Raw genomic sequence first — 24,583 nt, forward strand, 5'->3', positions numbered from 1 at the left:
GTCTTTACTTTGTTTTCATAGCGAATTTATAATTTTATACTCCCGTATTCCTTTAAAATATTCTATAGCTCAGTCTATTTTCACTTATGGCATCACATTAAAATCTGAAAAATCAAATGTATAAATAGAGGTGAGTTAAAAAAAAAAGCTCATGGTTGCAGACTAATAATAATAATAATAATAATAAAAACTCAAACATAAAAAGATGAACATTTTTCTCTTAATCTCAAAATAGCTGTTTCCCCCTAAAAAAATATGACAACAGCAAATTAGTTGAGGTGTAGTGTACATAAATAAAGTTAAAATGACAAACATATACAATGGTTGCGCATGAGTCCTCTCCTAGTTCTTAGACATGAAGAGTGCAGGAATAACATTTGATTCAACTTCATTGGCCACTGCCACCACTGCACAAGCCTACCAAGTCGATGAGTGTTGCGTATAACAAATCAAGAGACAAGTGACCTAGGAATTTCCTATACTCCGACGCACCATCGGTGATGTTCATATGAAGCTTTTGCTCCTCGGCAAAACTGTCCTCCATGACCAACCACCAAGATATACACCCTTCAACATCTTCCGGATCAACACTTGCAACCAGGCCCAGTGTTTCACCCTGTTCTAGCTCAAAAGATAAGCATAAGAAGTCTCGATTTGCTTTTATCCCAACCATCAGAGCTTCCTGATATAACCAGTTAATAATTTGGCTCGCAACCTGCATGATTTCAATTGCAGAAATAAACAACTTTTATTATCACAAGTATGACTCCATTGTGAATCAGCTACATACCTGCTGCAGAATAATCACTGGAAGATCAGCTAAGTTGCAGTTATATTTGTTTATTGAGTGGGTTTCCTCAATTTTTCCCTTGAACAGGCCTGCGACATTTGGAGAACCTTCCGCTTTAACATTGATACAATTGTCATTTACCACCGCCTTAATCCAAAACTGACGCTTGACAGCATTTTTCTCCAAACAATCTGATGTTTTAATTTGGCTACCACGAAGGATAGACTGAGGCACCTCCATGTACAGAGTCCATGATGAAGCCCGAGAATGCCACGTGGGATTAGTAATTAGCTGCAGATATGGGACCTTGGATACCTGCAGGTATCAAAGACTTAGCAAATGTCTATTTTTCAACCAGCTAAATTTAATTTTGAAAAGAGTAATACCACGTTTTCCAGCTCCACAAGAACTTTAGTTGAAAAGATCCTGTGCGACAAAGACATAAAAAAATGACCAAGAAGATTGGATCCACCATCTTTTGTCTCCTTTGCCTGAACCCCAGACAACCGATTCCCAGAGGAAATTGGTTTTTCGCCACCTTTTCCAAATATATGCTCATGAAAAATCTGCTGAATGTAAATCTCATAGCAGATGGAATTAGAAAACAGCCCTTTCTTCGGGGCATTCTGCTTGGCTTCGCGGTTCATTCCATCAGACGATTCTAGTGGTAACATTGCATTTTCTGCATTACTGGTGAGTTCATTTTCAACAGTGGAATGTTCTTGACCATTGGACACAAGTGCTAAGTACACAGAGGTCCCTTGACCTAAGCTTAATTGTAAATAGTTTTCCCGTATTCCAGTTACACTAACACCCGTAACTGTGGTAAATGCTTCTCGATTCACTAAATCAAACACCTAAAAGAATAAGAGTCCAAAGCAACAAACCACCAACAGGAAATGGTCAAAGTAAGAATATAGGACAAACTGGCCTAGATACAGCAAAGCAATAATAATAATAATGAAAGAATTCGTTACCTGCTCATTGAAAATTGCTTCATGTACTTCACGAAGGAGTGTATGTGTTTTCTTAACACACTCTTCATCTGTTGAGTACTCTTTGCCAGTTTCACCCAAACTATGGTCATCTGAGATGCGAGATTTGTTTTGTTTGAAATTCCTCAGTATATCATCTGATTGTGCACCAACAAAACCAAATTGGAGAGAATGGCATAAATCAGGAGACATATTTATCGCCAGCATTCCAGCAGCATCATGATTGACTCGAACAGTGGACATAGACAATGACCGGATAATAGAAGCTTGATCGTATGAGTTATCAAAGAGATCAAAGGTGAAGCCTTCATTCCCTGGAACAATAGCCGCCTGACGTTGCCGTTTAACCTTCCAATTTTGCTGCAACCTGTCCATTTGTTAGGACATGTGATAGGTATGATGTAAGCTAAGTAAACAACCAAAGGAGAGTTTCTTTAATTCATTGGTGAAATGGATACAGGCAAGAACCAGCTTTTGAAGAAACAAAACGGGGTTATTTAGTATCTAAACATGGTCTCAAATGCGTGCAAACATCAACCCATATAAATGAATATTAAAGTGAAAAGTTAAGAATTGGAATTCACCTGATAAGGGCACCATAAAACCTAGCTTCCCGAGCCACCTGTTGTTCAAAAGCCTTGGCAGATTGCTTGAAATATTTTCCAACTTGCTGCACATGGTAGAAAGCTTGTTCAAATATTTCATAACATATCATTGAAAACTAAACAAGTTGTCTCATAGACAAGTTTTAAGAGACCCAAAAGTAGCCACGAGTTGAGTTGTATTCTTTTTAATTAAGTAAATAAGCTTGCTACAGTAAAAAAGGAACTAATCTTGACTTATTATTATCAATAAAAATAAACATTAAAAAAAGTAGAATTTTTCTTTCAAGAAAAAGAAGATAGAAGAACATTTACACGGTAACATTGCAGCTTGGTGGCTGCAGATACAGCCAGATCAGACAATGCTTCATTTGGTAATAGTTTTGGTCTTGTCATGCTAGCCACTGTTACTGCATCATTTGCTTCCACCTAAGCACAATAATTTGAACAAAACATATTTGTATTGTCAGCCTCTTCCTAACTTACATAGTCACACTAAAAACAACTATGCCAAAAGACCCTAAAATAAAATCTTAATCAATATTCAAAACAAACATGCCATCCAAAATTCACAAAAGATGCTTATAAAGGAGTGATTCCATTAAGACCAAATAAGGATGATGCCTCGTGATGAAACAATGATAATTAGTTACTCTAGCGTTGTCAGTTGAAATTATAAAAGTTCTCAAACACTTTATTCCATTCCTTTAAGAATGAAACTAACACACTTTCCTAAAAGCCACAAACAAGCCTTTTCTTCTAAAGCAAGTTCCATTAGAAGCAATCTCTCACCAGTGTCAAAAACCAAATACCCTCAAGCTTACAAGCTTACTGCATTGTTTCAAACAGAAGCCCAGGAGAAAATTAAACTTCATATAAATATCAGTTATTCAATGCAAAAGGCAACATGCACTACTCACGGTATTGATAAGATCAATGATGACAGAGAGCTCCTGATGTGCCAATTGCAAATTCTCTACCATGCTCTGCCATTGCCATGGTGTTGAGGTCTCCTTGGAGCTCTTCTTCTGCTTCTTCTTCTCCTCGTCCTTCTCAATGGCCCAAGCAAAGTCAATTCTCCTTATTAGGGAGAGTCGCTTCTCATCGTAGTCCACATCTCTGCAATAACACAAATAGACAAGCACATATTAAGAGAGAAATTGCAGAGAAGAAAGGCAAACAAAAAAATAGGGCCCAATGTTCTTGTTCTTGTAAATATTTGAAAGGCCATCATCATTAGCAAATAGTTTTCTCTTTAAAAGGAGTGAGAATCAAGAGGAAAGCATACGGTGGGAATCGTTCCATTCCATTTTCTTCAATGGAATCCAACCGCTTGATTGGTAGTTTATCCAGGGAGATTTGCAAGTCCATGTCATCCATGTTCTCAGAAAACTCCACCAAATCCTACAACTGTTTATGCTGTAGCGTGAAAGTGTGGGCTCAATGGTAAAAAATTACTTACAGTCAAAGCACAGCTCGGCATGAATTACATACTACTCTTCCAAGATACACGGAAGACAGTAACCAACAAGACAATTAATTCCTTGTTGATGTAATACACATGCCCCGTCTAGAAGAGTTTGCCCATATGCACCTATAGGAGAGAAAATTAAGAAAATTGAAATTAGTTTCTCTTTTAAGTTAAAATGAGTTTATGCATAAGCTAATCTGTAAACACTCTCTTATATAATTTCTCTAAACATTTTTTACTTTTAACTTGTACACAAATTATTTTAGTTTATAGAGGAATTTCTTTTTTTCTTCTTATTTTTCTCTGCTTATTAGAAAGTCTATACACACAGACTCATAGTTAGTTTAATCATAAATAAAATAAACCACAAGATGAGCATAATAATGCGTGCATATATGAATAAGTAACAATAAATCGATCAAATTCAGGAAAAATACTTCCAGTGCAGCTGTGTTGAGACAACATAACAAATAAAAATGCACACAAGAAATACTTAAAAGAAGTACATAGCGAGCAGGTGAAATAACTCAAACTTATAATATACAAATTAAACACAATTGAACATCAAAGTAAAACTAATCAGTATCTGGACAAACAGTCTAAAAAGATAAGAGTTAGGGGAAATAAGACCCAAGGACAATTGATTAGGTAAGAAAAAATCAGGGGTTTTAGTTACCTGGAAAAGATAAGTTGCTACAGAAATGGAATATTTGAGATTGTAGGAGGTAGTTGATGAGATTCAAGTCCTGGAGCTACACGAGTCCCACATCACCACTCCTTTAACGGAGTCTGCTCAAACACGAAAAAGAAAATATCTATAATTCAAAAAACACAAACACAAAGAAACAAAATCCCCAACAACAGAATTACAATCCCTAAAAAGAAACACAATTCAGAATCCAAAATAAACGTCAAAAATCATAAGAAAAAGAAACAACAGAAACACAAATCTTCACCCAATAATGGAGTGAAGCGGATGAATGGGAATGAAGAATTAATGAGCAAAAATACAGACACTCTGGGGCGCCAACTGATTCAGTTTGCAGAGCTGGGTCCTGTAGCGAGAGGGGGAAACCACGGTGCAGCTATATAAAATATATTTTGCAGACATCAAATTTATAAAAAAATGTTGTGCTAATATATTATTCAGATGATATTTTATTTATTTATTTATTTATTTTTCTAAATTATACTTTCATGCTTTTTTTTTTAAATTTCATCTGAATCTAGTTTTGATTTTTAAAATTTTAAAACAATTTGTCTTTCACACTGTGCATGCCCTAAAAATAATACTTGATCTAACTGGTACAATTGACATTGCTAAAAAATTTCAGTTACAGAAAAACATTTAATTTTTTTAAAAAAAAATATGACACAGTTACTAAATTTAAAATAAATCAATAATTCATAAATAAGTTTTTCATCATTTTTATTCTTTTTATAAGAAATTAATGTGTAAATTATATTGTTTTATACACATCATTAATCATGGTCTTAAAGTTTTCACCTCAGATTGATCATTAGTTCAGCTAAACATCATTTAAAAAAACAGTTTAGATGATATTATAACTATTCTTAAATTATACATGATCAAAATTGAAAATGATTAAATATAAAAAATAATTTATTTTGTTATATTATACAAAATAAATAAGTAAAAATATTATTATATGAACAATTTAATATGTGGAAAGTATTCACAATTTCTGAACCAAGTTCAATTCATCGCCTGAAAAAATTATGAAAAATAAATGCATTAAAAAGATGATAAAAGTGAATAGGAATAAAGTTTGTGTACATTTGGTTGGTTAAGATTACTTTTTTAGTTAAGTTGAGTGGTAATGATATGTACAATATATCTCAGAAAAATCTCTCGATTGATTTTATAGTGTTTAATATGAGTACAAGAAATATTAATATTACTTTTTTATATAAAGATTTGAGTAATTCTACAATATTAAAGGGTTTTTTTTCTTGTTATTTCCTCTGAAATGTTTTTTTTTCTATGTATTCTCAATTTTAAAAATATTCTTTTTGTCTTCTTATCTTAATAAATATGTCATCCAAATGTTCTTTCAGCAAATAATACAATAGAAGACAATAAATGAATGGGCGTTGCTCCTTCCATCACCACTGTATACTTCCTCTACCTAAAAATAAAAATCCTAAAAATAAAATTTTACTGAGGAGCAAAATAGTAAAGGAGAGGTGGAGGAAGAAAAGTGTGGTGGTGGAAGGAGCAACACCCTAAATGAATAATAAATAAACAAAATGATTTTTGAAAATTTTAGCTATTTGTAATACTTAATGGATATTGGATGAATTTTTATCAAAGCCCCTTTCCATAATACATATAGTTGATTGTATAATTAATCACAAATACTTAATACTTATCATCCAGAGGGTAAAGATAAACAATTTATAGATACATTATTTTAAGAGTACAAACAATATTGACATGAGAGAAAAAAAAATCAAATCTATGCATATCCTCAAAGATTTATCCATATTTTTTTACAATAATCTACGACTTCATATATAGTATCTAAACTATTCCAATACTTGATTAAGTCTAGTAAGTCTTCAATACTTACTCATTTAAAAAAAAAACAGTTTTACTGAAAAACTTTCCAAACAAGATATTTTACCAGCAAATTTAATTCTAAAACTAAATAACTCTAATCACAATTCACTCCTTACAAGAATCGGGCTTAAAATATTTATAAGGAAAATAACCACAGAGATGAAAAAAAATAAAAGTATGATCAAATACAAATGAAAAGAATAATATTCAAGTTCATTTATAATTTAGAGCCATTCTTAAAATCTAGTAATTAAGTGAAATGCAAAATACTTAAATATACTATTGAATATCTTTTACTATTTGATTTGAAGTCTCAATTATGACATTGTCTCTTATAGTCCCATACATATAGTCCATTTTAAGATACTATTAATGAATTTTAAATACTAACTAATAAACATTCAAACACTTGAATTTACTTTAGCAAACTAATGGATTAACAAGGAAAGTTCAACACACACCCATACACACACACATATACATACACACACACACACACACACACACACACACACACACACACACACACACACACACACACACACACACACATATATATATATATATATATATATATATATATATATATATATATAGTCTAACATGCATTTCCTGATGATGAAATTTAGCATTTTCCTTGAAATATTAATCTTGGTAACGAAGCAGTAGGAGCATCACGTTGTAGCCTTGTGAAATAAAACTGGTGGAGCCTTTCAAATCATGCTATCACCATGTTTTGAGAAGATTGATAATCAAAAACAATTAGTGAACCCTGTATGTCCAAGATTGTGCATAAATAAAATGATTCCATTCTATCCTTATTATAACTGTTACTATGCGTGCTATCTTTATCTGGTTCTAGGGAGAGTCAATACAGAGACGACGACGACCCTGGAACCATAGCATTTTGTGTTCAATGACACTTATGCCAATATACCTGTTTCTGGTGGTGGATCCAAGTCAGGCAGATATAAAATAATTGGAAACAAGGATTGAAAGCAAAATTATTCTTCTGGGCAACTCTTTCGTGAATTGGCTAAAACTGTCGATAATTAAGCTCAGTGACACACGAGGATAAGGCATCTTTCACTTGCATGTTATTGGTGTCCATATGTAGGGCATCTTCATATAGCCTTTTAGCCTGCTGTAGTAACTTCACCTTCTCTTTACTACTTCCTGGCCTTAATCGAGATCGCTGCTGCAATGCGACACCCCATCTAAACAAAGCTGCAATTCAACAGGTTAGCAAAACTTCTTTTCAATAACAAGAGGACCTTGGAAACATTTAAAAAAAGATAAATGAAAGGGAAAAATTGATGAGATCAATGCAGAAGTGTTGGTATCCCGGAGATAACTTTTTCAGGTTTAAAAATTTCCACGATCACATTGTCATCAAACATATCAAGCAATTAGCGTGGAGTCTGTGTTAAACTCTCGCGTATCTCAGGCTGTAGTGCATGTGTATGTCATAAAAATATAATTTCCTATTCTTAATGCCGTTTTTCCAACATAGATTTTTTATGAAATTATTATTGAGCTAGATTCACGCTTTTGACCTTAACAGTCCATAGAAGGCTATATAATTTGTGGAGAATCTGTGAACATAGTATTCTCTAGTTGCACCTGTGCGTGAAAATCACAAAATGTAAGTTCAGAAATTAATAGACATAATACCATCTGGCGCATAAACATTTCCTTTTAACAGCATAGCATCGAACTTGTCAATTGCAGCCAGGAATACTCTTTCAGCCTCAAATGCAGCACCCTGTGATGTTTGAAGATAAATTAAATTTGATTTGGAAACAGAACTTACAGCAAAGGTATGCATTAGCAAAATGGAAGAAGAATTCATGTCAAGGAAACATTAAAGTCACAAAAGCTTTAGTATTAAGTTAAACAAATTACCAATTTGAGAATCAATTTAGCAGCATTCTAACATGTATTCTAATGAGCAACAAAAACACCCTAACAAATTGAGGAACTGAAAAGGTAATTTAATGATGTCAAGAATAATGCATACCGGACCAATGTCTGCTATCAATTGGCCTCGGAAAGAAAGAGCAAGACCCCAATTATAAAGGGCTCTCACATCATTAGCATCAATTGACAACGCCAGCCTATACTTTCTGCCTGCCTGAACTAGTAGCTCTTCACACTCTTCACAAACATCGATAAGAAATGATGCAATATCTTCTTCGCTAGTGATTTTATTCCTCAGACCCTTCAATATTCTACTATGTTTTCCAGAAGATGGTTGGATGCTGCCAGAAAGAAGACTTCTCAATTCTCGAGTAATCTTCAACTTTAATTCTCCATGAAGAAGGTAAGTGTTTCCTAACTGGCCTACAGCCAACAAACTCATGGGCTTCAAGTCCACAGCTTTGGATAGTATGTTTGCAGACCTGTAAAGCATGATTTCAGCTTGCTCTTCATCCTGCCTAACTTTTATAAACTCTTTTGCTTGTTTTAAAAGATCTGTTGCTTCATCAAGATACCTATCGAACATGATATCATCTGAAATCTTTGGAGATGAAGTGGTATTGAATTCGTCCTCGTGTGCAGACAAATCATCTACATGGTGGTGACGATCATCGTAATTCACTGTATCATCTTTATATTGAGACCTGTCAGAACCATCCTCCCTCAAGTTACGAGAAGACCTGAAAGTCTTTTGATCTTGGTTGAGAAGCTGCTCACGCGTAAAAGAGGACTCACTTTCCATGCGTTTCGTTCTGACTTTAAAGCTCTCAGAGTCAAGCAGATTGTCATGGGATTCCCACATGTCTGTTATGCTGCTGGAATCCATCTTCAAAGAGAAGCTGCGATTATTTGTGAACCTCATTCCTTTGTTCCGGTAACTATGCTCTTTATCGTCAAAGAATTTATTTTTGCTTCTCCGTATGTCCCCTAAGCCAAAAGTGTCTCCCTCGGGAGTAGTTCTTATTCTTCCACTTTTGTTCATATCCAAAACAGAGTTAGTAGACGAGCTTTGAGTAGGATCCAAATCCAACTCACGATTTCCCTTATGTTCATCAACAAAATTCAAAGCCCTGTCTTCTACAACAGGCACTGTACCATTTCCTCTAGTTTCATCCAATGTTCTATGCACTGCCTCTTGCTTAACATTTTCCCTGACTTTGGTCGAATTGGAACTAAACAAATTTTCCCCAAACAAACTGCTAAAAGCCTGCAACATCTGGTACCCACCTTCTCCAACTTGTTTCTTTCTTTTACCACTCTTATGGTTCTCAACCAAAACACCACCAGAGTTCTCTTCATTGTCAATCAAATCCCCAAGTACACTCCTAGCATTCTTAAGTGAAATTTTAATCTTATCTGTAACTACAAGATAGCCATAAAAATCATCCACCCGAATCTTATTATTCCTAATAGCACTTACTACTTCACTCTTCAAGTTATTGACCACAAGATCAAGCTCGTCAAAAAATTCCACCAAACTCCGCAATTTTTCTGAAGACAGCTTAGAATTCGAATTGTCCTCCTTTTCCCTCCTCTTACTCCCACTCGCCCTCACTTCGCCGAACGCTCCGTTTCGGAGAAACCCTACCGTGAAACCAACAGCAAAAACCAACGCGGAAGCAGGAAGAACGACAATAGAAGAAACCTTAACCCTAGAAATCGCCATCGCACAAACGAGGCCCAAGAAGAACACGAAAACGTTCTTCCTATCATCGATTCCAACAGAAACGAGAAAATTGCGCAAGGCGTAGGACTCACCAGGCGCGTCTGAACTGCCTAGATCGTCCCAACCTCCGTACATATTCGAGGAACAAGAAGAAGAAGCGCACCGAGCTCTCAAGGAAGAAAACGAAAACATGAGGGGCTTGGAGCCGCGCGTCCATTTCTCCCTCGAACTGTGAAGAAAAGTACGCTCAACGGAAGGAACACCAAAGGGAACAAGCGAACTGTGAGAGTTGAGAAGATTAACGGGATTCTTCGCAATTACGAATTTCATTATTTCATCGAAGAAGCGTTTTTCTTCAATTTCACCGCTGTAGAGTACGTGCAGTGCTACTCTGCTGCAGCGACAGAGATATGTTGAAAACATCAAAACGACATGTCGTTACGTGCCTCAGCAAAGTAAAAAAAACTACAACTTGAAACGTAGTCGTATTATATGGACAACATGAACAGTGTCTATTTTCAGTAAGTGAAACCATATCTTAACAGTTTTTTTTGTAACATTTTGACGTGTAATTTTTTTTTACTGATTTATTATTTAATTATTATTGTGCTGAAATAAAAATTGGAAAATGCACAATTTTAATGACATGATGCATCTTCCTTTCAAGTTTTTGAGTTTTGTTTTCGCACAACGTAGGATGAGCTTTGTTCCAAATCTTTCTTTTCAGTCACTATTTGTATCTCGTTGCTTTCATTCGTTGGTTGTTGTTCACCTTTGAAATCCAACATTCTATCATTCTTTCTTCTGTTTTCTTTGTGTTTTTGCGTCATTCAAAGATAAGTTGGTTGTGATGGGCGAGTTTCTTAGGCATACTTATGAGTTTTGAGAAGAAAACAAAGACAAGCAAAGGTCTACAGATAGTCTACCTAATCATCAAGGGATTAAGGAAAAAGGAAGTACACCTGTTGCAGGATAAGTTATAAGTGTTGCTTATAACCAGACTTGTAAGTATTGCTTACAACAAGAACTGAAAAGTTAAATTAAAGTAGGAAAAGAGAAAATTGAAACCATTATACCATTAAATCTTGTTCAAAATATCATGTCAAAATACAATAAAATATATGGTTCAGTTTTGAAAACAATTAATAATGGATGTGATAGCTTAACGAATGAAAAATTGGCAGGTACAATTAATATCAAGACCATTGCTTAGACATTACCAAATTCAACACAATCAACAATATAATTAATATTAAAATCATTATCTAAATAAAGCTCACGAAAGCCAAAATTGCAAAATAGTATGTTGAAGTACAGAAAACACTAATAATTTATTGTCATAAAAAGTTAATGTGTTAAAATATATCACAAAAAGTACCATAGGAATAACAATGATATTATAGTGGTAACAATCCTCAAGGTCGCAAAAAACTAGTTGCATATAACAATAACAATTTGTATCTTCTATATGAACTCACCTTTACATTTTTATAGGAATAGTCACAACTTTTGTAAATGAACTTTTAATGCATATCAGGCCATGTCTCTTATACTTGTGTAAGTTCATTTATATTTAAGTGATAAGTGATCTTTAATTTATTCTTTGCACAAGTGTGTGTCTCATACCTTTGTGATTTCATAATTCCGTGAACAAAACTTTGAGAATTTTTATATTAAAGTATTTCTTATCCTCTTGTGAGCAATCACAGTTCCAGAGACAAAATAATGTTAACACAAATTTTATATTAAAGCATTTCTCACACTTTGGTAGGTACAGTGATACTTCTAAGAAAAAGCACACTCATCTCTACACAAACAACATCAACGACAATTTAAGATGTACTTTAATTTCATGGCTTCCAAAAATAATTTCATATTTTTACAAGTCCCTTAAATACGTAAAGCATGGTCTTTTATCTCTGTACATTATATATTAAATTTTGGTGTCCTTTTTCAATGAGATTATGAGCAATAAGATGGTGTAGCATTTTATGAGACTGATAACTCACTGAATCATGGAACCTTGTGGTTGCTACAATGTTTGTGATTAGAATTCACAAGGCTTGGAAAATAAAGAAAAAATGAGTGATGCACAAAATGTACGGTCTATTATGCCTCCAAAAGGTGTGTCTGGGATGCCTGAACCAGTATTTAGTGATGGAGCAATTTACCAACTACAAAATAATTTAGTTTTTCAGCTCATTTAACTCAAATTTTAAGTTTGGACTGAGGGAAGAGAACATAATTTTTATCCCGTTTCATTTAAATTGGAGAGAAAGAAAAATGACGGTAAACAATATAATAAAATAAAATAAATTTCACTATTATAAAGGAAAACACTTTTTTATTAAAAGAAGATGGGTATTTTTATTTTGCATCATGATATTTTTCTAAAATACTATAACTTTAATTAATGTATGATATTTGGTTATATTATAATTTTTTTTTCTCGGTTTACAAGAGAACGTTTGAAGAAGAATACTGCCCTCTCCCTTTTTAAAGTTTTGATTTTTGAAAGATTTGTTTGTTTGCCTTTAGGGATACTTTCTAAGTTTTATGCAATATTAGTTATTTTTTTTTTTTGTCATTTACATGTTATCTTCATCTTATACTATATACACTCTTCTCTTTTATTAGGTGTCTTATTTCTTTTAAAGATTTTTTTCTTTTAGTTAATTTATTTTTAAAGTTAGAATATAAGTATAAATCAAGTATCACATTAAATAAATAAGAAAGTTGAATACAAGAACGAAGACATAAAAATTTATTATCTTAAAATTTTGGATTAAAATTTTTGTCAATATATAAATATTGATTTCCATGTTATATTAATATTGCATATTCTCTTTAAAATAATTAAAGTTATCAACTTCATTCATACTCATAGATTAATCCTAATATATTATTGAAAATTCCTACACCCTAAACTCATCTCAATGAAATTAACTTATTTTTTTAAATAATATGTAATTAATTAATTTAATTAATAACTTTTTGGCAAATATATCAAATCATTCCAAGTAATATAGAGTAAGTTCAGAGTATCATTCTCCCAAATGACTTGTGTAACACATGACAATTCTTCCTTTTATAACTCAATTAGACATCAAAATGCATAAAACAACACAAGAAACTCTTTTTGGTATTTTATCAAACAGTTGGTGTGCAAGGATTCTATATTTCATTATTTCATTCAAACATTCACATCAAGACATACTAGTCATAATCCCTTAGCAACTAGTTCTAAATTAATATATCAAACTGTTAATCTCTTAGTCAATTTAACATATAATTTGCATTAAGTCCGATGCTAAGAATGATCAAGTTATTGAGTCTATCCTTAGATCCCAAATCACTTAAGTGTTCTATCTATGTCCATGTTCAAAGTTACTTTCCAGTAATCGGAAACATTCAAATAACATTATGTTTTCATACAATGATAGTAAATTCAAGAAAGAGCATATGAACGAACAATTATATATTGAACAGGAAAATTACATCAGAGTGAGTTCGTTACATCCAATTCCAACGAAAGAAAAATTTAACTACTCCTAGTCATCTATAACGTACACATTTGAAGCAATCTCTTGCAACAATGGTGTCTTGATGCTTTGAAGTGGGCTGCTGAAGTTCTTGAGATGTTTTCTTTTCTTTCCTATGTCCAGAACTTCTCTACTCTTTTCTTTCTGTTTGTCTCGAACTTAAAAAGTCAATTCTGATTTAATTAATTCGCTCAGCGCACAACTATCATGCACTGAGCGAATAATCAACTGCATATTCTTTAACTGTCCATAATTCGCTCAGCGAATTGTTTTAGTGCGCTGAGCGAATAATCATATTTTTAGCTGAGCGATTTAATGTTGGCTTAGCGAGAAACACCTGACAGCACTCCACTTTGATCTATAAATTCCTGTACAGTTTACTACACACTTTCCTACTTTCTAATACAATTTTTTCTATGAGAAAACATATTATTTCATGAATAAATACAAATTTTGAACTAATTAATAAGTCTCAAAATATATTTTTCATACTTATCATTAATGACAGTTACTTTCTACTACTACCAATGAAAGATAATTTTGGGATGACAAAATTGACTAAAGAAATGGGGGAATCAAATTATAGAACTAATATAGTTTTTTCTATTTTATTTATTTCTACCGATCCAAATTGAGGAAGTAGGCTTTGGAGAGATTCTCATCATTAATATTGTCACCTCGTAAATGAAAACATTTTCCTTGGCTTTTCTTGTTTAGTTAAATAGTATTAGTTTGTACCAAAGGTATTGGTGGTACTGAATTGATAAAGTCTTTCAGTTTCATATTTGGGAAAAAGAAAATGATTGAGAGAACTTGTGTTAAAAGAATTATTACTTCATTGGATTAAGTAATATGAATTTGAATTTAATTTTCATATCATTTTCATTATTTACATTTAAAATTATACCATATTTATGATTAAAGGTAAAATGATAATCAATTTATTTTTATTTATTAAAATATTTTTTAATTTATCATATCTATCATATCATATGCAAACTTTCATTTAAAATCTATTCAAATCATACTATCTATCTCTTAATACAAACAACAACACAATTAATCTACTCTTGATTTCCTTATTAAATTCATCCACTCCTCAATCAAAACATAATTGAAATAATGATCATTTTGCTTTCTATCCATGTATTGGTAGAGTGTGCATGAATTAGGACAACGATTGAATGTGTTTAATATAATTAATTTGTGCATTATTGAATGTTTTATATCAATTATAAATAAGTTGAATTTATAATATATAAATAAGTCAGGCAAATTTTATTTTATTAATGAATTTTATAAAATTGAGTTAAGATTAAAGTTACTTTTTAACATGAGATCAGGGGTCAATTAAATCTTTAGATTGAAATTAAATGAGAAAAAAATGATGTAATTATAATTGTTGGAATCCGTTAATTACATTTATTAATAATGTGAGAAGAGATACCTATAATTGATTATATACTTCAAGATATAAGTGGAGTTATCATATGAAAAATAATCAAGTATGTCCTGAAGGCATGATATGCCTTCGTTTATGGTTAAGTGGATGCATATTATATGCCATCTATTTACACACAAACAAAAGCAAAATATGTATAAATTAATTTGTAGAATTATTTTAAATGCTATTGTTTATTTGGGGGTTTTAAGAAACATATTTAAACCGAAACTATATAGTTTATTGTATGATCCATAATCCCTTTATATAGCTTTAAACTCAAACTCACATGCATAAAAGAGGAAATAAAAATAGATATAGTATTAGTTTGGTTTGGAACCCATGAGCAGAAGCTGGCGTGCCCATTATGACATGTCCCAGACAACAACAAATGAAGATCTTATAAGATTGCCACTGCTGTTTTCCCGCTATATGCATCCGTACGTGTCCTTCTACACTTGCTCCACTTTTCACTGAAATTCATGCTTCCCAATATTTTATATGCTTTCACAATTTTTTAATGCTTAATTTTAGGTCCTGATTCTCAATTTCACTTCTGCTATTCTTCTTCTTCTTCTCCTTTATATTCATTCTGGTATATATGATTCATCACATTGCACGGTTGACAGATTGGCCACGCTTTGTTCAGTGTATGCACCAAATTATTAAAGGAATGGAACTCTGACTACTCTGCTGCCTCTCAGAGATGTTAAAGTTGGTTGTTTCTGCGTCCTCTTCGTTTGCAGTTATCCTCTCACCATTTCATGTCGTTAAATCTAACACAATCTGTCAAATCATTATCAATATTTCTGAGACTCAGTGTGTGAGTGGCAGGTTTCTATGTAGAACTCAACAACAAACCCCACTTCAGATCTTACACCATTAATCCTGGCTCCCTCATATCTCTTAAAAAAGTAAATCGACTCTCATTTCGACTTTCCTGCTCCTTTCCTTTTATGCCATCCTAATAAGTGGGCTCCATACATTATCCCCTTCAATATCCTGCTACCAACGTTTATCAGAATTAACCATAGTCAAATTAACTTGGATTACTATAAACAACAAGACTTTGCTTTAAGTTTTAACATAACTTGAGTCTGACTGTTAGTTACTACGCATTCTCCTTAAGCAAAATTTGAAATTTAAGTATTGCGAATGAAAATGACGTGATTATAAGGATAAACTCCTAGTGAGTTTAAACTCGGAATCACTGATTAAACTGGTATAGTAATCAGTAATTTTATCAGTTTAGCTTTTCTTTTCTTTTACTTATTTCAAAGTTTTTACCTTTTTTTCTATCCCAATTCTTTGTGGGTTGTGTTTTCCTTCATGCAAACAAGTAGACACCATAAAGGTAGGTCGTTGGAGGATAGCTGATGCTACTTTTTGAAGGTCTGGGGAGAAGAATGTTATGGAGCAAGTGATGGAGCTTCGAGTCTTCCTATATGTTTGCCTCTCTGTTTGACTGCAATTTATGCTGGGTTGCTACCAGAATTGTGACCAAAAGTGTACGCGACAAGATCTTGCAGATAAAAAGGAGAGAAATGAAAAACAAAAAAAAACAAGAATTTATTAATGTACTTGCTGATACACAGTTAGACACACTAGAATGATTAGAACTATTGCCTTACATGAACAGCAATAAGCAACAATTCAAAAGGAATTCTGTAGAATCACATATGACACAATGCCATCAAACGAGAAACAAGACCTGGTTTGACATACACATGCCAGCATATGCATACATCCAATTCGGTCGTAATCAACCCATATCGTGGCATTTTTTGTACGATTAAATCGGGCTTGAATTTGTTTTGTTGTTCTTGTGATTCATGCATAATTATTAACTTAATAGGGAAAAGGAAAAATGACCGTTTGAGGGTCCACAGGATCAAGATAATGAAATGGATACGTGACAAACAGTCAGACTACTTTGAGAAAGAAAGATGGGGGATAAGCCTTTATTGACTGATGTATAAAGTTTGAAAAGTGAGGTACATGATAGTGCATTCGTGCCTTTGCAAAAATGCAATGAAGTGGGATTTACGAAGATAATAATGCAATGCAAACACGAGCATGTAAGATGGACCATATCATAGTTTTCACTTGAAGTGATAAACTTGTTACATTATGAAACAATATCAGATTGTCATGCACGAATGTTTCATCAAAACAGGTTCAATTCAAAATCAAATCCTAGAGCTAGAGCATGACCATTTCTAAGAATCATGATTAAGATGACATCATTGAGTCGTAGTAATGGTTGCAGTGCCACTTTTTCCAAAGTATGTATATACGATATTTCGTATTTGTGAGGTGGGCGCGGGTGTGGACCAAAGTGAGTGGCCAACCCACACTCCTGCAAAGGTAATATTGCTTCACATGCATCCCAAGGATACCATAAATTAAGATCAGTATGCTGTACTATACTATACACTGTACCGTATGATTAATAATTACATACATTAATAATACGGGCACACTTAAGCCAAAAATATTAATGTTACTTGTTCTCTTCCCATCCAATTTCAAATTGGGGTGGTGAATTCAATTCGCAGCACGGGTTCTTCGTGCATTCTCACTCTTCTGCAATGATTTCGTCGCAGGGAGTAATAGGTGACAATTTATTGCTGTGTTTTGTTCAGTGAATTTTGTTTGATCTTCTGTGTTTCTTTTTCTTTAATTTCTATCACATGACATAACATTGGTTAGTTAATACGAAATAATGCATATATATATATATATATATATATATATATATATATATATATATATATATATATATATATATATATGATATATCCTTAAACAAGAGTTCAAGTAATCAGTTGATCAGACAAAAAGAAGCATCCATGGCAGAGTTTACGATGTCGTCTGCATGCTGCTTCAACTTTCTGCTTTGTTAGCAGAAAAGAAAACTAAAAGAAATAAAATGTTCTTGATTTGCGGTTGCACAAGCTTTAACACAAAGAGAGGATGCTTTTGACCATCTACCTTTAAGATGTTTTTTTCTATTATCGTTATTATTAAACGGTGATAAAAGAAAAAAAGAAGAAGAAATATTATTGTCTTGGATTCATCTTATAATCTATTAATTTGCAATCATCTATGCATCACAAACTTTCCTTTAATTAACTATTTTTGGCCTCCGAAAGGGGACAGCATTTAAGATTGAGTTTGTTTATAAATTGCAAATGTTACTAGTTTTTATATAAAAATTTAATTCATTGAATTTTTTAAATTTCAATAATAATTCCATTTTTATACAAAGCCTTGCCATTTTGTCCCAAGAAACGGATATGAAAGGCAACAATAATAACAAAACCAAAAGATGAATATTGGGTCACGAGTAAAACTTCATTACCTACAATATAAATTTTCATCTGTGATTCGTACAATTCGTAATTTAATATTTATTTATTTTTACCTGTTAATTTCTAAATGTACTAATTGATAATTTTATATTCTTAATTATTGTAAAAGATAATTACTGGACGCTTACAGATGCATTTTGATTTAAAATTTTGATTCATATATTGCAATTTTAGCATTTCAAAATGTGTGTATCCAATGTCCGAAACATTCATACGTGGAGACGTGGAAGTTAAGCCTGATTGCTGTTTCCAATTAATTATTTAGACTTTAGGTTTTGTTCACTTGAATGAATTTGGAAGAGAGTAATTGAATGAATTTGAACATAAATTTTTTGTTGTTTATTTGAGTGGATTTGGAGGTAGCTGAGAATGGATTTGGATTTGGAAGTAAATTTTTTTAATATGTCACATCAATCAAATCTTACACTAATTCTCACAAACATTACTTTCAAATTTACTCTCACTTATCTCCAAATTCACTCAAATAAACAACAAAAAAAATTTATCTTCAAATCTTCTCTAATCTACTCAATCACTCTCCTCCACCTTCAAATTCATTCAACTGAACAAAGGGTTAAACATTTAAAGTTAGAGGCATTTTATATATTTTAAACTAACGTTTTTTTTTATCAATATTAAACTAATGTTTGAGTTAAACTTTTAAACTTTTTTTCTTCGCTTTAAAAAAACTCACATAGAACATAATAAAAAAAAGAGTATTTTTTTTTTCTGATCAACAAAAGTCTAAAAACCATAATTTTTTGAGAGCTAATTATTAAAGCAACTTCTAATTTTTAAAAACAAAAGAGAAATTAAAATAAAAGTTAACACACGTTACCTACGATGATAATGTCAATGATTTAATCATAATACTTAGCTCATTAATAAATACTCATTTAACGCCGTGCTTCATGCTGTCTTCTTGTGCATTATTGCTTCCACTTTCATAAATCCAAAACTTGGTTTCCAATAACATGAAAACTGTTTCTATACATAACATGTTTGTCACTATTGACTATAAATTTCAAAAACATTATTTGTTTTTATTTCTCAGCTTTCATCTAATCAAAGCATACTATTAATCAAAGTGAATTAAAAAAAATCTTGAATGAGATAGGATTACGCCTTAAATATAAAAGCGAGGTGTGATAATTTATTTAAAAACTATTGAAATTGTTCACACAATTTTAGTATATATATATATAATTAGTTTATTATGCATTAATACTGAAAATGGATATAAACAAAGTTCCAAATCCAATAAAATAAGATATCGACATAGATTTATATACACTTAAAATACCTTCATTGATAAGAGGTTTTTTGGAGTGGTATCAAAAGTAAATTTGTGAGGGTTCAAAGCGGACAATATCTTACCCGTGTGGATATCTATGTGTATGTGTATGTTGAACCTCCCATTATTAGTGATGAGACAGAAAAATGGTCTTATTTAGACTATTTATAACATTATTTTTTAATTAATTTTAAACTCTTGAAAAATTATAATTCATTAAATTTTGATTACATATTTTGTATTGTTATTTTTTCATGCAACCTATATTATACGATCAATTTTATTTATATATTTACAAATTTCGAAAAAATAAATAAATGAAGTATAAAGAATATAAACTTAACTAAATATTCTATTTTTAGGGTGTTAATTTGTGTAATATTTAAAATTTGGTGTATCATGCTAAAAATGATTAAAATAAGTAATAAGAGTAATAAATTTAAAATAATAAGAATAATATAAAAAAGTATTTAAAATTAAAAACAAAATAAACTATCATACATCAATATCTTGAAATATTAAATTTAAAATACTAAAATAAATATTATAATAAGTGTAACGATTAAAATAATAAGTTCAACATAAAATATTCAATAATAATAATAATAATATAAAACGAAACTAGGATCACACTAGTATCAAATGTAATAAGATAATATTTATAAAATACTTAAAAATGAAGTATATTATTTTTTTTATATGGAAAATACATAATCATTATACAAGGTAATAATTATAACAAACTAGTTAATGACAAAATTGAATAGAGAAACTTAATTGAAAAATATAAAATTTTTAAACACTTAATAGTATAATAATTTTTAACAAAAAATTATTAAAGATTCGAAAATTTAAGGAAATTTTTAAAACTTTATTAATTCTTATACGACATAATTATATATTAATTTATACATACTTAACGTAATGTATGTATATGAAATGATTACTTTTTTAAAATAAATATAAATATTTAAAAATATTAGTAATTAAATATAATTAATGAAAATACACTTGAACGTATATTTGAATTAAAAATATGTCCTAGAATATAAGTGAAGTTGAAATGAGTTATTATGAAGAGAAGTTTTAGAAGGAAAATTATGCGGAGATAATCTTGATATATATATATATATATATATATATATATATATATATATATATATATATATATATATATTAAAACAAATAACAGGGTGCATAGAGTTATTAAAATGTTATGCGACAGTAGATAATATAGTTTTTTAATAGAAGAAAGAAAAGTGAGAATTTATTAAAGTTTAAGCAAAGAGAATAGAATAGATGGTTTTGGAAATAAGTTTAGAGGGTGAACAAAAGGTAGTGGGTTCGTCAGCAGAAGGCCTGGTGCCTGAGCTAACATAAACAACTTCTTCAAAAGCTTCGTTGCGACACCTTTTGCTCCTCACATTTCATACAATTGATGCCTTCTTACCACCACTCCTTCCAAACACAATATCTCATATCTCAACCATCAAATTTTAATCCAATGCTTCCTCGCATCAAATCTAAGGATTCATTCACTCCCAAACATAGCCTATCACACAGAATATTAATATTTCAGGAATCTTCACTGTTCTCTTTTAACATATTTTCTTCCTAGGATCAATCTTCCCGCCCTACACCCTCTCATTCAGTAAAAAAGATTCCATTTCTATTTCTATATACATTCTCTCAATTTATAAACACAAAATCGACAACTTTTAGATACTGTAACTTTCGTCGCTCAAATATTGGCTTTAATTGTTTCGGTGCAAGTTTTAGTTAACAAGTCATTCAATTAATTTAGTAAAAGTGACATTTGTAAAAAATCCTAATTGGTCGTTGCTCCACGTCACTGTTTGCTCTCGCATGTGCAAGATACCATACCAAAGCCAACATAAGCAATATAAAAACCCCACTTCATCACAAACCCACACACTTTCAAAAACTCTCACACCTACATGTTATGATACCCTGCACCAACCATGAATGCTCCTACCACCGTAACCGCCATCACCACCACACCGCCGAGTAGGGATGAACCCGACTACGACAGCAGCTCCTCCTCCATCACCGTGCCGGAATCCAGCCGGAGCTGGATGACCAACCTCAGCTTCGGCAGCCGCCGCCGCCGGAGCTCGGTCTCCGTGTGCTCCTCCACCCTGGAGAGTCCGCACGCGAGGCCCCACAAGGCGAACCATGCTGCATGGGAGGTCATGCGGCGGCTCCGTCGCGACAAGGGGCAGGTCGGTCTGGAGCACTTCCGCCTGATGCGGCGGCTGGGGAGCGGCGACATCGGGAACGTGTACCTTTGCCAGATAAGGAACCCCGTGGTGGGGTTGCCGCAGTGCTTTTATGCGATGAAGGTGGTGGACAGAGAGGCACTTGCGATAAGGAAGAAGCTGCAGAGGGCGGAGATGGAGAAGGAGATTCTCGCCATGCTTGATCACCCCTTCTTGCCTACTTTGTACACTGAGTTTGACGCTTCTCATTACTCTTGCTTGGTCATGGAGTTCTGCCCCGGTGGCGACTTGTACGCTGCACGCCAACGCCAGCCCGGGAAGCGCTTTTCTGTTACATCCACTAAGTAAGCACTTTTTCTTATCTCCTTTCTTACCCTCTTTTTTAATCATGTTTCTGATACAAACTTTTTATTACTTCACTCATCACTGATCCGACCCTCTCTACTTAATCATGCTTTTTAATTCAAGTGTAGAGAATCCCAAGCCTTATACCTTCTCTCCTTTAAGAAAGTTTCAACTTATTTTTAGAGAACGGTGTTTATTCTTTTATCAACTTTTTAATATTGCATTTGAAAAATAAGTAATTATATCAGAGTAATCAACCACTAACAATTTTACATGGTAATATTTTAAAAGTTAATATAAGACTTATGAAGTGATTTATGGTTGAATGATCAATTCTGATGAGGTGCTAACGTCGGGGTAAATTTGGAAAACACTACACAGGTTTTATTCGGCTGAGACGCTATTGGCAATAGAGTATCTTCACATGATGGGCATAGTGTACAGGGATTTGAAGCCAGAGAACGTGCTTGTGAGAGAGGATGGACATATTATGCTTTCAGATTTTGATCTTTCACTCAAATGTGACGTTGTGCCGAAGCTGTTAAGGAGCAAGACGAGAGTGGAACGCAGTATCAAGAGTACAAAGAGATCAGTGCCAGCCTGCACTGCCCCCATGCAGCCTGTGCTGTCATGTTTCTTGGCATCAAGCAAGAAGAAGAAAGCGACAGTGACAACAGTTATAAGAGAAAATGTTGAGGTGGAAGAGCTTGATCCGGAGCTGGTGGCTGAGCCTATTGATGCCAAGTCGAAGTCATTTGTGGGGACACACGAGTACTTGGCACCAGAAGTGATCTTGGGGCAAGGACATGGGAGTGCAGTGGACTGGTGGACGTTTGGGGTGTTTTTGTATGAGATGTTATACGGGAGAACACCCTTCAAAGGTGAAAATAATGAAAAAACTCTTGTCAACATTTTGAAGCAACCATTGGCTTTCCCCAGAATCGCAGTTAGCAGCAGCAAGGATTATGAAGAGATGGTGAAAGTTCAAGACCTTATAAGCAAGCTCTTGGTGAAGAATCCAAATAAGAGAATTGGAAGCTGTATGGGTTCTGTTGAGATCAAAAGGCATGAGTTCTTCAAGGGTGTAAATTGGGCCTTAATTAGATCAGTTAGGCCTCCTGAAGTCCCCAGTGATATGAACAAAATTAGGAGTAGTAGGGTTTTGCTACCAAAACTAAGCAAAACAGACAGGGATCAGCCATATCAGCTTAGAACTCATCATTTTGAATACTTCTAACGGCAAAAAATGTAAATAGATTAGCAAAAATAGGATTTCCCGCAAATATGTGTTTGCCATTAAAGAATTTAAGGGCTCTTTTCCCCTTGTTTTCTGTTTTTTTTTTCTTTTTTCTATGTACCGATGAGAGAAAGAATTAGAAAAAGTAGTATATGTATGACCAAGGCACTATGCATTGAACTCGCAGTTTATTTCTCATTATAATAATATTGATATGTCTCTACGAATAAAATTATCAGTAGTTGAGGATTTGTAGGTGTAAAAAAAGTGGGATCCCATAATTGTCCTAATGTGATTCTCATGAAAGCTTAAGAAGTCATGTGATGACAATAATTACACTTCTCATTGATGAGAAAATTGCAGGGAAGAAAAAGATGAAAATCGCTTTATTCTAACAATACTTTATAACATTGTATACCTTTTTCTCGTATGGCTATTTTCACATCTGCGCATTCACATGTCCTTTTCACCGAACGAACAAAAGAAAGAAAAAAGAAAACGTATTTTTTGTCATTGTTTTTTGGTAAAATATTGTAAAATTTAAATTGTGGTGATTATCTATTACCCTTTATAATAAACTAAGGTTCTTAAAGCTTACTCGAGTTTTTATGATCATTGGGTTACATTGTTTTGGAGAGAGAGATGCTAATTTCTGAAATCAGGGGTAATGAATGTCTGGAATTTGTTAATAATATAAGTAGAGGCGATTTGGGAATGTGTTGCTAACAGTAATGATGAGGTGAGAGGGGAATAAAAGGATTGTAGGCAGTGTGGACCATTTTGAATGCAGTGAAAAATTGACAGCAATAATTTGATCTTAACATTTAAACCAAAGAAAACCAATCAAAATTCAACAGGAATCCTTTTCTTACCTAAAGTATCAATAAATCAAATACCTACAATGAGTCAGTGCATTATGGATGACAACCCAAACTTTGGTGCTCTCTTCCATGGCAGCTCGAATTACAATAAGCCTTCATTGCGTACTTCCAATCCCTTATCTTTCTCTGCCTCCGTAATGA

At 32.8% G+C, this 24,583-nt stretch overlaps 3 protein-coding genes across 8 annotated transcripts; 1 reads left to right on the plus strand and 2 right to left on the minus strand.

Annotated features, from left to right (window-relative positions):
* Positions 1-198: 198 nt before the first annotated feature.
* On the minus strand, positions 199-4,986 carry LOC108322276 (mediator of RNA polymerase II transcription subunit 17). Of its 6 annotated transcripts, XM_017554328.2 has the most exons (11): positions 4,874-4,986; positions 4,535-4,647; positions 3,882-3,981; positions 3,676-3,791; positions 3,308-3,506; positions 2,703-2,816; positions 2,370-2,455; positions 1,768-2,152; positions 1,177-1,647; positions 791-1,105; positions 199-715 (listed from the first exon to the last, which is right to left on the minus strand). In XM_017554328.2, the coding sequence occupies exons 4-11, from the start codon at positions 3,765-3,767 to the stop codon at positions 389-391; spliced, it is 1,989 nt and encodes a 662-aa protein (XP_017409817.1). In that variant the 5' UTR covers positions 3,768-3,791; positions 3,882-3,981; positions 4,535-4,647; positions 4,874-4,986; the 3' UTR covers positions 199-388. The 6 variants fall into 6 exon arrangements, with proteins under 6 accessions (XP_017409817.1, XP_017409793.1, XP_017409800.1 ...); XM_017554304.2 differs by having other exon boundaries at positions 3,676-3,981; XM_017554311.2 differs by having other exon boundaries at positions 3,676-3,981; positions 4,815-4,965.
* A 2,160-nt stretch (positions 4,987-7,146) lies between these two features.
* On the minus strand, positions 7,147-10,535 carry LOC108323508 (uncharacterized). Its single transcript, XM_017555990.2, has 3 exons — positions 8,463-10,535; positions 8,117-8,207; positions 7,147-7,669 (listed from the first exon to the last, which is right to left on the minus strand). The coding sequence occupies exons 1-3, from the start codon at positions 10,509-10,511 to the stop codon at positions 7,479-7,481; spliced, it is 2,331 nt and encodes a 776-aa protein (XP_017411479.1). The 5' UTR covers positions 10,512-10,535; the 3' UTR covers positions 7,147-7,478.
* An 11,142-nt stretch (positions 10,536-21,677) lies between these two features.
* On the plus strand, positions 21,678-23,769 carry LOC108334394 (protein kinase PINOID 2). The gene is made up of 2 exons (XM_017570218.2): positions 21,678-22,323; positions 22,706-23,769. Exons 1-2 carry the CDS (start codon positions 21,722-21,724, stop codon positions 23,559-23,561), a joined length of 1,458 nt encoding a protein of 485 aa, XP_017425707.1. The 5' UTR covers positions 21,678-21,721; the 3' UTR covers positions 23,562-23,769.
* The last annotated feature ends 814 nt before the right edge of the window (positions 23,770-24,583 follow it).

This window comes from Vigna angularis, chromosome 1, assembly GCF_016808095.1.
Source record: "Vigna angularis cultivar LongXiaoDou No.4 chromosome 1, ASM1680809v1, whole genome shotgun sequence".
NCBI lineage: Eukaryota > Viridiplantae > Streptophyta > Magnoliopsida > Fabales > Fabaceae > Vigna > Vigna angularis.